At 42.3% G+C, this 14134-nt stretch overlaps 1 protein-coding gene across 2 annotated transcripts in view; it reads left to right on the forward strand.

Moving 5' to 3' along the window:
- Nucleotides 1-14134, forward strand: part of SEMA4B (semaphorin 4B) — a 319690-nt gene that overhangs the window by 291022 nt on the left and 14534 nt on the right. The window contains exons 4-9 of one of the 2 annotated variants that reach the window (XM_068275246.1): nt 6611-6762; nt 6853-6915; nt 8516-8614; nt 11685-11796; nt 12028-12153; nt 12807-12964. In XM_068275246.1, the coding sequence (XP_068131347.1) occupies nt 6611-6762; nt 6853-6915; nt 8516-8614; nt 11685-11796; nt 12028-12153; nt 12807-12964 (710 nt within the window). The remainder of the gene's footprint in view (nt 1-6610; nt 6763-6852; nt 6916-8515; nt 8615-11684; nt 11797-12027; nt 12154-12806; nt 12965-14134) is intronic. The other variant, XM_068275248.1, reaches the window with a different exon arrangement.

A 14134-nucleotide genomic window follows, 5' to 3' on the forward strand; every position in this document is an offset into this window, starting at 1 on the left:
GTGACATTTTTTGTTTTCTTTTAAATAGTCCACATTGCCTGATTTTCCTGCTGATCCTCTCTGCCTCTTATACTTTAGGCCATAGACCCTGAACCAGCATGCAGAGCAGATGTCTGACAATTCTAACAAGATTAGCTACATGCTTGTTTCAGGTGTGGAATTTAGAACCTACTGACCAGAAAGATCAGCAGGATTGCCAGGCAACTGGTATTGTTTTAAAAGCAAGTAAATATGGAAGATTCCATAGGTCTCACACCTCTGGTTCCTTTTAACAGAATACCCAAGCAGTTCAGGGTGACTTAGAGCCACTAGGAAAGTGTAGAGGATTACGAGACCGAAAAGCCATTCTACTAAAAAGCAACGTTCAAGCAAGAAGGCCATATTTAGTTCCTTTTAAACAATACCAGTGTGAACTGCAATGGAGACTGGACATAGACTTTTATGCAAAGCTTGCATGCAGCGAATTAGAATAACATGATCATTTACAATGCAGTACTGTGAACAGCCCCATAGAATTGTATGGGCAGTGAGTTGATATGTAGAATTATTCTCCAACCCAACCGAGCACCATGAACTAGCCCTGATAGTAGTGCTCTGCTTATTACGATGCCAAACTATTCAGTCACTGGTAAACCCTCCACTGCATCACCAAAAGTGACCTGTCACCCTCAAACTTGTTTACACAGCACTGTGTAAAATCAGTTGTAAGCTAGGGCCCCCTTTTCCACTGCATGCTTTCTGATATGATTTTCGGAACAGCTCTGTTTAGCCAATCTCAAGGACCCCATCGGAATAGTAGAAATGGCAATGTGCCATTTCCACTTCTATGCACTTCAAAATTTGGGAAAATTACAGTCAGATTGATCATACAATCATGATTCTCAGTGGAAACGGCCCCACAAGGGTAGAAACACACAAGGCAGAATCACATATGCGTTTTCCACTATGCACTATGGAAAACACATATGTGATTCTGCCTAGTGTTCCTACCCTAATCTATATGAAACATTTCAGTGAATAGATTATTGGCTGATTTAAATGAAGATAACTGAATGTGCTAGAAAAAGTGATAAATGTATGATTGCTATCCAAGCAGATAGACTCATGTTTGGGAACCATTTATTATTATAAACATATCATAGCTGATCGCGATCAAAATCCTGTTCAAAGAGGCTCCCAATCTTCTCTGTTTTATGAAGTGAAAAGGAGATGCAGCTATGTACAGATACTAACATGTCACATGATGTGCTGAATATGGAAAAGTAGCAATTATCATGTCATGCCTGTTTTAATGGGATTTGTACTGTATTGCATTTCAACATGTATCTTTAATGGCTGTTGATAGAGCTGTCCAAGTAAGTGGATTGTTTTTAATTCTGAGAACAGTGGAAGATAAAAGGCTCAGGGATTTTGAAAATATACATCCACATTTTTCCAGAAAATAAATGTGCTTAGACTGTTTATTAAAACTGCAAATAAGATCAGTTTACATGGACTTCTGTACAGTATATCTATCCACATATTCCTATATTAAAGTAAACCTGAACTATTTTGTAACATGTTGTAATCTGTTACCACCCTTTCTAGCTAACACTAACCTAAGCACTGGGGCCATTGGGGCAGCGGTGCTGAGGGCTTTCCACATTTGGTGGACCTTCCCCAAATTAGCAAATCTTTGGAGCAGTGTTTTTGGACTTCTACAATCCACACACGGTAGTCCTCTGGGGGGGACCCTTATGTCGGTTTTTGCATAGGTTCAGGAATGGACGCAAAATAAACTAGCCGCTTTCCTCTTATTGGCTTAACCTGCTGAGCGGTCTGGACGAGCTCAGCTCGTCCAACACCGCCAGAGGCTGCCGCTCAGGCCCTGCTGGGCCGATTTTTGTCAAATAAAAAGCAGCACACGCAGCCGGCACTTTGCCAGCCGCGTGTGCTGCCTGATCGCCGCCGCTCTGCGGCGATCCGCCGCGAGCAGCGGCGAAAGAGGGTCCCCCCAGCCGCCTGAGCCCAGCGTAGCCGGAACAAAAAGTTCCGGCCAGCGCTAAGGGCTGGATCGGAGGCGGCTGACGTCAGGACGTCGGCTGACGTCGATGACGTCACTCCGCTCGTCGCTATGGCGACGATATAAGCAAAACAAGGAAGGCCGCTCATTGCGGCCTTCCTTGTTTATTCTGGGCGCCGGAGGCGATCGGAAGATCGCCTCCGGAGCGCCCTCTAGTGGGCTTTCATGCAGCCAACTTTCAGTTGGCTGCATGAAATAGTTTTTTTTTTATTTAAAAAAAACCCTCCCGCAGCCACCCTGGCGATTTAATCAGAACGCCAGGGGACGGACAGTTGCCACAAACTGTCAAACCTCAGGTGAGCTTTGTGGAAGTTCAGAATGTATGGCTGCTTAGTCAGTAGAAAACTCATGAGCATCTGATGACACACAAACTTTTTTTTTTTTTTTAAGGGTCTGGCAGGCCTGGATCCAGCTTGAGTTGTCCCCCTTATGACCTACACCGTGCAATTTCCCATCAGGTTGAATTGATAATTTCCGACTGCTCAGATCAGCTCCTGATATTCCAATCACTACTGCACAAAATCGATCCTGTTATTGATCGAAAGCTTATCGGACTTGATCCCTTGAACAACAGTTCAAGGCGGAGTACTGTACAGACGTGTCGCTAGCTTGTTTTGTGTGGGTGGAATGATGGGGAAAGCTCTATAGAGTGGAAGAGGTAAGGATTAAGAACACTGGATTTGTCTGGTGTTCAGATGAGGTGATCCAGTAGTTTGGATCTCTTGCTGACATATTGAGGGAGGATTGGCAATCACCTTCTAGATTCTCAGCAGAGGTGGCCGACAACCATCTGGCCTGTGTGTACAAGGCTTTACTCCTTAAACAAATTGGGCCCCAGAGTAAACAATGATCTTGGAGCAGAGACATCTGACATACTCCTTGACTTTTTGGAATTCCAGAAATGGTTAAATGACATGAAAACAGGACATGAGGAAATGTAATCAGTGTGGAGTATTGGGCTGCAGAGAGACCTTGAGGTATAACTGTATAACCCTCCCTTCTCTGCTGAAAGGGAATTTATTGCAGTCTGTGTCACAGCTGGGAAGAGTTCCTTTGATTTCCTGGAGCAATTACAGCTATCACAGGGTAAGGAATTGGAGGAAACAATTGGCAATAATAATCTGACAGAAGCTGTTTGTAAAAGTACCGTAACTAGGTTTTAAATTGCCATAGAGCAGATCTGGACAAATCCCAGGAGCCTAATAGCCACCTCTCCCTAAAGGAAAAAGCTCAATGCTTTAAGTGTTCAACTGTACGGCAAACATTCTTAAAGCAGCCCATACACTCAGCCGATTTTCTGGCCGACCGATCGATCGCGATCGATCGATCGATCGCAAATCGGTTGGCCAATCGACCGATCGACGGCCGATTTCGATCGATTTCGATGGATTTCCATCGAACTAGCAGGGTGGAAAATTTAGGTCGATCTGATGAGATTGCTTATCAGTTTGCATTGGCCTTAATGGAAATCTGATGGCAAAAAAATGCCATCAGATCGAATTTCAACAGATTTCAAACTGAAATCTATTGGAATTCTATCCTGGTAAAAAATGTTCTAAAAACGCATCAGATAGATCATCAGATGCATTTCTTATCTGTCTGCTGCCAATCTGACGAGTGTATGGGCACCTTTAGGCTGGTTACTTTGTTTTCATGTTTGTATAATACTCAATCTTTCCACTGCGTTTCTGTAAAACTCATTCTGGGAATACACGCTTAGGTTTTTTTGGGGCAGATTTACTGGCCAATTGATTTTCCGATGGTTTTTCCAATCTATTTCCATTCACTTCTATGAAGATAGCGATCAGAAAACGATCAAAACTGTTGGAAATTATCTATTGAGACATCTGCCAAAAAACTAATTGGGCTTGATTCACAAACCAGCACTAAGTGTTAGCGCCGGTGTGAAAGGCCTTTTTTCCCCCTAAGCGCGCTCAAAGCTACTTTGCGCGCATCCCTGCACACAGTGTGGGTGCGCCTATATTAGTGCGCTGTGCGGTGATGACGTCGCACCTGGTGCGGCAATAACGGCGCATCGGGTGCCCCTGAAATGGCGCATTAATGCGCCGCTTCCGGGGCAACGGGTGCGACGATATCATCACACCGCGCACTTATATAGGCGCACCCGCGCTGCGCGCGCAGTGAGCGGTGCTGTATCCAATGTGTGGGCACAAACCATCTAATGCCGTGGTTTGCGCACACTAAATCTTAGGGCACGCTAACCAGCTTAGCGCCGGTTAGTGAATCAAGTCCATTGTGTATTCCCAGCATAAGCTTGTGGCATCAAAACTTGCTGTCAGTCAATGGCTTAGTGCAGGTGTTGAAAAAGAGTAAGCAAATGCTTCTGTTCTGTGCACCTAATTACTCCTGCAGCATGGCAGGATTTTCTGGACACTCTCATGGTAACAGGACTCTAAACCAAGTACACCGAGTACTGTTGTCAAGGTTACACATCAGAGCAGTTTTGCAAAGTCTTACCTGGCTGCAAGTTGAAATGATGAAAATGATTTTTAATAGCAAATAAGTGTATAGCACTCATCTGTAGTTTTATAACAACTGATATTTACTTTTAAAACTTACACCTGGGACATTACTTTTTTTCAGTCTTTCTCTGAGAAGTCATCAGTGGAACTGGCTCCCGACTATCTCCTCCTAACTCCTGGATTGGATAGCTCTGCTCTCCCATTGTTTATTAGCTTGTCCACTGTTTGTTGCATAGCTCAGAGCATTGCAAGTTCAGATATAAACAGCACATTTGAATATTCTACAAAGTACATTTATAGTTTGTGAATAAAGCCTTCATCAGGAAGATGATAAAGTCTACAGATGTTGCAGAAGACTCCTTTCCCTCATGGTTTGGAGCAGTGCAGAAGTCCTGCTGTTGAACATATTGATATCTTGTTTCTGAGCCAAAGATCTGCGTCCACCAGCACATGCAATATGTGCTGCGAATCCGGCAATAGGAAACAAGAACTTGGGTTAGGCTCACACAGGGGAATAGCGATCGCCTCATGGATATTAATGAACTGGAAAGCCATTCAAAGGACACAGTTCGTCCTCTGCCGCTTTGTCTTGTGTACTTCCCCACTGGGGGGATCAATTGATTGGTGTAGTGCCTGTGGTGACGGGAAAAAGATATCATCCTTCCAACAAACATGCAGAATGCACCGTTTAATTATTTATCTATTCGCTCTGTATTGAATATGTTTTCTTTACTGGCTTTAAATGTTCAATTATCTCTATAACCAGCCTTTCATAGATCTTCTTCTGCTCATTAGTTATGGTTGAACTTTTTTCTTTTTTATTTGTGAACTATACACACGTTTGGAAATGCAGCCCATCAGAGGAAACTGTGGTGTCACTGAAGCAAGGGACATATGTGCTTCAGTGTCTTATTTTCATCTTGTTCCAGGATTAATTATTTCTAGAAATGTTTGCAGAGATACAAAGAACAGTCTGTATGTATTTAAAGTGTACCAGTAGTAAACAAAAAAAGTGAGATAATGCCCACATATATAAGGGTCTAGGCATATATAGTGTTAGAAGTCGCATGGTCAAGCTATTTACATACCTATTGACCCCTCTCCCACCGTCACCGTGTGCATGTGATCTCTCACAAGCCTCACATGACACTGTGAAGTGGGACTCCTCATAGAACAATTCAAAAGGGCCGTTTTTAAATAGCGTAGTTGTAAGGCCTGGTTCACACTAGAAAGGGCAAAGGGGTGTGGGATCAGGAAGCAATGCATGCGATCGCACACTAGCTGCGCTGCTAATCCCATTCACTACAGTGAATGGGTAAGTGGTGCGCTTTGCAGAAAATGTGATATCGCATCCCACTGCTGCATAGAGCATACAGTCTGAATGTCAGAAGTGTAGTCTATGCACTGACCGCACACCATACGTGTTGCTGAAATACGCACGGTAAGGCATATAGTGTGAACAAGGCCTATGTGTTTCCTAGCTTGGCTGTATGGCTGCTGTCTTGCATTTGTTTCTTTGTTACAGGATTTCTCCGTAGCTCTATGGAGTGTAGCAACCATGTATCGCTTATGTAATTGACAGTATTGGACACATTTTGACGTTTTGTCACAGAGTTGGGTAACTTCCTAGATGCAGACGTAAATGTCTCATAATGACAACACAAACGCAAATTTTGCTGTTAATCCAATAATCCAGCCCGCATTCTCAGTAATAGGCACAGCTGTAGTAGTAATGTTTATTTTATGCCGTCAGTCACACTGATAGCTTGTAGAAAGGTATTAGAAATAATTGCATTGCCCAGGAGCTAGCTGATGGCTCTTCACAGAATTGCGGAGCATCCCCTTATTTTCCCTGCCACCTGTGTGGTAATACTGATATAATGTGGTCTGTGCCCCGGAGCCGAATGGTCATGTGGGCATCTCTGGTTTAGCAAACACTTAGCAAAGTAAAAAATATATTTTTAATGACCTGTAACAGTTACATGAAATCTTTGTTGCACACCTAAACAATGAGCCTTATACTCGTATACTTATTATAGCTAACATGTTATGTCCCCTCCTGCAGGTTCTACGCAGAGGACAGTGAGGAGCTTCCAGGCAGAAGGGGTCAGTCATTACACAAGCCTTCTACTGAGTGAAGATGGGAACTCTCTATATGTGGGGGCAAGAGAGGCCCTCTTCTCCCTCAACAACACAGACTTCATGTCTCGCTCAATGGTAGGTCATTTTCTCATGCTTTCCCTAATAGTGTGACAAAGCAGCTCTGTCACGTCTCGTAGTAATGCCGTGCCTATTTACTCTTTCCAGCTGACGTGGAAAGCAGAAGAATTTAAAAAGAAGCAGTGTGCTTTCAAGGGAAAACATGCTCAGGTAAGTTCTATATGCGGATAACATTTCTGCTTTTTATTCAGCAGGGCAGAGAGCAATAGGAATGTGCATTAACGCATATTCCCAATCCTACAAACACAAGTGCCTGGCTTCACTGTTTCCCTGAGCCTTTGTGGCTGTACAGGTAACATCCATGAAGTTAGGCTGTCACCTGATCCACCCATAAATGGTCAGATGGAATAACACATATATACAGTATGTCTGTACAAGCCTTAAATCCCACCTCCAGGCACACATTTTTCTAGACATTGTGTGTATTCAGTAAGCTGTTCATTTGGCAGATGTGAAATCTTACCACAAACCACTTCCTGTGGCTCAGACTGCTAGAGCAGTGGGGTGCAATCTTCTGGGACTGCTCTGTCTGTGCCCCATCCCCTTGGAAGTTTGAACAGCTGATGCTGGATCAGTCAGTAGTAGACTGCACAGCATGTCGTTACCTCTTTCAGATATGCTGCTCTCTAGGTTCCTGTGACCAGATTGCTACAGCTGGGTGTTCACTGCAGAAAACTTGCATGACACAAAAAGGTGATACTCTGTTTGCTAAGCTTATTGTTGCTCTGCTGTCTGGAGTTGGTCTTTAAAACCCATCTACATAAATTGACCTCCTATGGCTTCCAGCTAGGAGCCTACTGACTGAGGCTAACATGGTGTCCTGGCTTCCAGGAAAGGGCGTGGCACATGCTTCACTTTTTCCTTCCATTGCCTGTTAGAGGGGGTGTAGCTGTTACAGACGTTGCCTATCATTCTTTTCACCAGCAGAGGGTGTGGCTTTGGGAGGGGTGATGCAGTGAGGCTTGCACACTATTCTGGAATAAGTTGAGGAATCCGGAATGGGATGTGGGATCCTGAGCAGGAGAACTGCCTGTCACTTAACCTCTGGTCTTGTCTTCCCTAGGGAGGGAGGTGTGTCTCAGGGAAGGGGACTGGTCTAAGAAGACAAATAGAAGTCCTGTCAAATGGGGAGCTGAATTTAAAGATAGTTAAACAACCCTTAGTTTACATTCATGCATTAAAATAACCACAGAGACTGTAATAAAATACTATCCATTCTCTGTAGGGTTGTTTGTGTCAGTTATGTGGCCCAAGGCAATAAGGTGGTCTATTTAGCTGGGCTTCAAATCAGATCACACAGGCTATAGGTGAAATATTGTATAACAAGATATTTTTTTTGTTACCCCTGGTGTGCTTTATGACAGGAAATGCACATAGACAATGTCATACATGCATGACTGTGTGCGAGTGGTAAATGGAGCCTCTCCATTCACTCATCACTGAACTGTCGGTCAGCTTACTTGTTGTATTAGTGCCACCAGGCCCTGCTTCAGCAGACAATGGGTTGTTTGTCCATTGGCTATGGGTACTCTCCAACCCACCATCTATTCTACAGAAAGCAGAAACTGATTGGGGGTTGGAGATTTAATTTCTGGCGAAGTTCCCCTGACTTGCAATAGAGCTGATCAGGTTGGTTAATAAATTAGCTGCCAGTTAATCAACAGCTATTGTTAATCAACAGAATTTTTCATGGCTAGCTGGCCGTCTCCAGTGGGCACCTTAATGTAACTTCACTTTTCCTTTGTTTCAGAAGGACTGTCAGAACTACATCAAGATCCTCCTGCAGCTGAATAGCACACACCTGTACACCTGTGGAACGTACGCCTTCAGCCCTAACTGCACCTTCATTGTAAGTGCTCTGTCACACAGCTTTCGCCCTGCCTGGGTGGGGACTCTTTCCCTTGCGTGAGCTACACTTGTATTACTGACCAGATGGGAGGTGCAGTGGATTTTCTAGAGGAAACAAAAATGATTTTACTTTACTCTACAGTTTATAATCAATCTATCAGGTCATACACAAATTTTAGAGTTAGCTGCCTTACTATTCCATGGCCAGACATTTAGGTATTTAGTGCCTTTTACTAAAGGGACACTGGTTAGAATGCTCTGCCTTTTTTTTGTGTGTGTGTGTGCTGTTTTGTTTTTTAAAGGTGATGCGTGTATTTCTTAATATATGTAGCATGTTGGCGTAGTGGTTAGTTCTTTCGACTTGCAATGCTGGGTCCTCGTTTCATATCCCTGTATCTGTGTGGGTTTCCTCCAAGCACTCTCTTTTTTTTTTTTTTTTTTTTTTTTTCTCCCACATCCCTAAATCATACAGATAAACTCAGTTGGCTTCCCCCTAAAAATTGGCCCTAGACTACGATACATACATAGAAACATGGCAGGGATTAGATTGTGAGCCCCTCTGAGGGACAGTTAAGTGACAAGACAATATATACTCCGTACAGCGTTGTGGAAGATTCAGTGCTATATAAATAATCTATGTACCCAATTAGGTTTTGCCAATCCACAAACACCATCCGTTTTTATTGGGGTTAGTTCACTAAACCCCAGTAAAATTGCCATGCTCAGGCAGCAGATGGCAATTTTACCTGTATTTCCACAAGTAACATAGTGCATGTTTCACACATAGGGCAGCTTACGTTATGTACACAATGCATACATTGCTAGTGTAATGTGCTTTACGCAACGGACATAATACGCGATATACTAGCAATGTGGTCAAATGCTATATGTGCAACACACGCTACATTACTTGTGTAAATAGTGATGAAATGTTTGTGCAGTACATGCTCATGGCAATTTTAACAGGGTTTAGTAAACCAACCGCATGTATCTACACAAGTAGATGGGAATTTGTAGTTGACAAGAAGTAGTTGTGAGCAGTTTTAAGACCTTAATTCTTGTAACCAGTCTAAAATTTGGCCGGGTAAAGTTCTGTGTAAAACTTATAATTTATGCTTTCAACCAAATTGTTTTAAAAATGTACCATACTGAGTGAAGTTGGGCTGTAAATAAGACCAAGCGTTAAGCTGACTCGACAAGCTTCAATTTTTCACATGATGTGGTAAACCAACTGATCATCAACCAACCGATTATCAACCAACCACATCAATATTCAATAGATTTCAGCAAAAACAAAAAATCTATTGAGAATGGATCAAACCACAGCATTGCACTGTTCAATGGAGTGCTGCTACCACATGGATCATCGATCCACCACTGCTCCTGTCCTACCCCTGATTGATGGAAATTTGCTATCCTGCCTAATCGATCAGTCAATATTCTTGCCATTAGAAGGGCAGGGAGTCAAGCTAGGTTCCATTGGCACCCAAATCTTCTATAACCTGATAATCATTCTGTACTTCAGCCCTATATATAATTGAGTGGCTGGGGGCATCCGTATGTTAGTATGGTCTTTGTGTCTATTGATAATTCTTGCATACCAGGGCAGTTGTTTACTCTGTCACCTTTCCCTTGAATTGTCATATTTTCCATGGAATGCCACTCAAGGGGCTTAGAAAAGACTTGGCAACATTTTTTTCCTCCATTGAACAATGAGCGTATATTCAGTGAACGTTTTTCCATTGTCTGTGGCAAAAAGAGTTTTTTATTACACGATTAAGGATTCGGACATCAAGCTCTCATTTTTGAAGTGCTGCAAGATCAGCTTACCCATCACAATAACGTGGCTGGTATCTTCTGTCGAGGCCTCTGGGGTGTATAATTTAATTTCCCATAGAATGAGTGTGACTAGATTGTTTTGTACACAGTGTGAGGCCTTTATCTGAACCCAGGAACTAACAAGTGTCTCTAAAAATAGGCCATAGGCTGAAACCTGTTTTATATTTATATAGCCAACCCACTACTTTTATAGTGATGTCACTATTGTATCGATGCTCGATGTCAAGTCAACAGCTTCAGTCGGCAGTCTGTTCTTACTCTAGTTAACTCGATCACTTATTAACTTGGCTGGTTATTGCCGCACGAAAGCTCTTTTAACAGTGTAATTGCCACAGGAGGGCTTACTGACATCTGGTCTGAGTAGATGACGGTACATCAGTTCCATCACATTATAGTCTACATCAATATTTATACACATGCTAACTGCTTCAGGCTCACGGTGTTAGATGATTTGTCTGCATTGATGCCCAAGGGTCCCGATTCATTGTAAACAAACACAAAAAACATTCGCTCTCATTGCTTCCTACAATGGAGCCTGTTATAATGACCCTTACTACAGAGCAGCAGCACCGTACTCACATCTGTACTCACAGCTTGACTTGTGTATGCACAGCAACGCATCATTAATCACACCTGAATCAGATGCTGCATAAAAAAATCAGTGGCAAGGGGATCCACAAATGACTTGCTCTTTAATGCATATTTTATTCTAGTTGAAGTCTGCCTACTTTTTATGGACAAGCATGCACTTTGTCTTGATGAATGCATATCCTAGCAAAAAAGGAGCAGAGTTGTCCTTAGAATCCTCAGAATCCATGGCTATAGATTTCAGATGAGTCCTCATTAATGGCCAGAGAGAAAGCTGCATGCTATTAATAATGGTAGCCAATCATGCAAGCATGGTCCTACTAGGAATCCACCTACAGAATCTCATTGGCTTCTGACACACTCTCAAGACTAGACCACAACTCTTGTTTAGTTTAAAGAGAGTGAAATAAAAGTTACATGGACTGTCACCTCCATTAGTGAAATAAATTTCATTCAGTTAGATCTAAGATGTCCTCACCGGTCACTATGACCAGTTTATGTATGAGCATCTTTGTCAGATGTGACAACACAAATAAAACGTTCTATTGATGTGTAAGAACTGTGTTGTGTAATATTTGTAAGTTGAGGTCTTAAATTCCAGAACAACTGAGGAAAATAACAATGCTTTTCCCCTTAATGTTTAGAAAATCCAGGATTTTTCCTTGGAAAAGGACTCCAACGGAGACCTCATCACGGAGGATGGGAAGTGGCAGTGTCCGTTTGATCCTGAATACAAAGCACCTGCCATCATGGTTGGTAAGTAACTCGATTTGGAAACTTGCATGTTAATTTTAGGATAATGATATTTTGGCCTGTACAATCCATGCCTACCAGACATCCCATTTCCTTGTAAATCTAAGTAAGTGAAGCCTGGGTTCCTGGGTCATTGCACTTTGTGCATCAGTTTTGTTCTTTGTGCTTTATAACCTTAGCCTGTTTTTGTGTTTGTACTTTTCACTGCTCACATTTTTCTTCTTTGTCTGGCAGATGGGGACATGTATGGTGGCACCATCAGTAACTTCCAAGGGAACGAGCCTGTCATATACAAGAGCTACAAGATCCAAGACAGCAAAGTTACTCTGAAGACAGAGAATTTCTTGAACTGGCTCCAAGGTCAGCCTTTGATTCTCCCTTTTATAAGAATCTGTTCAGGCGGGATGTCATGGCTTCTTATATCCATTAACTAAAGAGTATATTTAAAGTGTCATGAACTCTCTGGAGTTTCATATTTTGCGGCTAAGCGGTATCCATTTGAGACATGTCTGCAGCCTGACCTGTGTATGCTTCAATTTTAAAAAGATCTAGTATTTTGCTTATAAACTGGCCAACTTTTGGCATACATTATAATACTTTCCAGAATGACCTGAATCGGTGTCATTTACGCTGCATTACAGAGACAAGGCAAATAACCTTTATATTGTGCTTTTCTCCTGGTGGACTCGAAGTGCTTGAGCTGCAGCCACCAGGGCTTGCTCAGTAGGCAAAAGCAGTGTTAGCAAGTCTAGCTCAAGGACTCCTTACTGAATAGGTGCTGGCTTACTAAACAGGAAGAGCAGAGATATGGACCCAGAGCCTTTAACCATTTCACTACCCAGTCACAGCTACAAAGGATGTGTTATTTGGTTATGGAGAATGGCTAGTATCTGTTATGTAAATATTGAGCATTGCTGGACCATAAATCAGGCTGGGATGTATGTTTGTGCTGCTGCTATGATTGTACTGAGGACCTGCAATTAAACTCATTATCCTCTGCTTTGTCATTACAGATCCAGCTTTTGTTGGCGCAGCTCATATACAAGAGAGCCTTCCCAAAGGGAATCCAGTGGGAGACGATGATAAGATATATTTTTTCTTCACCGAGACAGGAAAAGAGTTTGATTTCTTTGAAAACCCCTTCGTTTCTCGCATTGCCCGAGTGTGCAAGGTGAGGATAAGAGATCGCTTACTTCCTCCAGCTTAGGCTGTGTTACATTAGCATTTAGCTGCCTTGAGCTAATCTCTAGATTTGTCTTGACATGATTCTATAACCGATGCATACTATTTCATACTACTGTAGAGCCACAGTTGGATAGTTTTAAAGGAGGTTTTTTTTAAAATAATTGTGTAAATTAAAAAATATAATTCATAGAAATCTCAATTCTGCTTTCATGGATGCTTTTAGAAGATTATGATGGACAGGAAAATGAGTTGAGTTGTTTTTGTTCCCATGAACTACCACACATTTGTTTTCGTTGGCCTGTCTCTTAATAGTGTTAGTTAGCAGGGCTGGCTTTCATAGTCATGGCCGTATATGATGTGTAACACAACTGTTCTTGTTAATTCAGTAGAATGTAGTATACACCTGCTGCATTCTGGCAGTGATGCCTACAGCAGATATTTCTTACCTGATCCCTCGTGACTGACCAACCCTTACCTTCATTCTCCACCATAATATAAAGCCCAACCCCTTGCCTAACACTGACCTTCCCTTCTGTCCTGTACCTACCTCTAATATTAGCTAATCCCAACACACAAGATACATGTACACATACCATATTGACCCTATCCAAATTTTACATCTTATTTTAACCAGCTCCTCTCACCCCCAAGTAAAACCCAGGGTTAAATACCCATAAAGGTAAATGCACTTAATTTTGTTTGGAGAAGGTCTGCATTAACCTTCATTGCTAAAAGTGCACTGATCCTAACATAACTCTGGTGATAATATGACTTGTGCAGTAACATCTACCTAACCTTGACACGACCTTCTCAATGATCTCCTAAAATAAAATTTCTTTAAATATGAAATTCTTGATGCATTTTTATTTAGGTGCCCATGCCAAGTTCATACATAGTATTTTGGTCTTGGCACTGAATGAAGATGCGTTAAATAAAAATGCGTTACAGTGCCCTATAGTAATGTTTTCTAGAGTCTTATTCAGGTTTCCCCATGTATGGGCTGTCCACCAGATTGGATCTGGGGATAAGATGCCCTATCCAGACCCAGAGACCACTGTGCTGACTCCATTTTGAGTGTATTGGTTCATTCAGCAAATTGGAAGCCTGTTGCAAAGGTCTGCTCACCGCAAATTGGCCCAATCAAGAATTTTTCATT

The sequence above is a fragment of the Hyperolius riggenbachi genome, chromosome 3 (genome assembly GCF_040937935.1).
Source record: "Hyperolius riggenbachi isolate aHypRig1 chromosome 3, aHypRig1.pri, whole genome shotgun sequence".
Lineage (NCBI taxonomy): Eukaryota > Metazoa > Chordata > Amphibia > Anura > Hyperoliidae > Hyperolius > Hyperolius riggenbachi.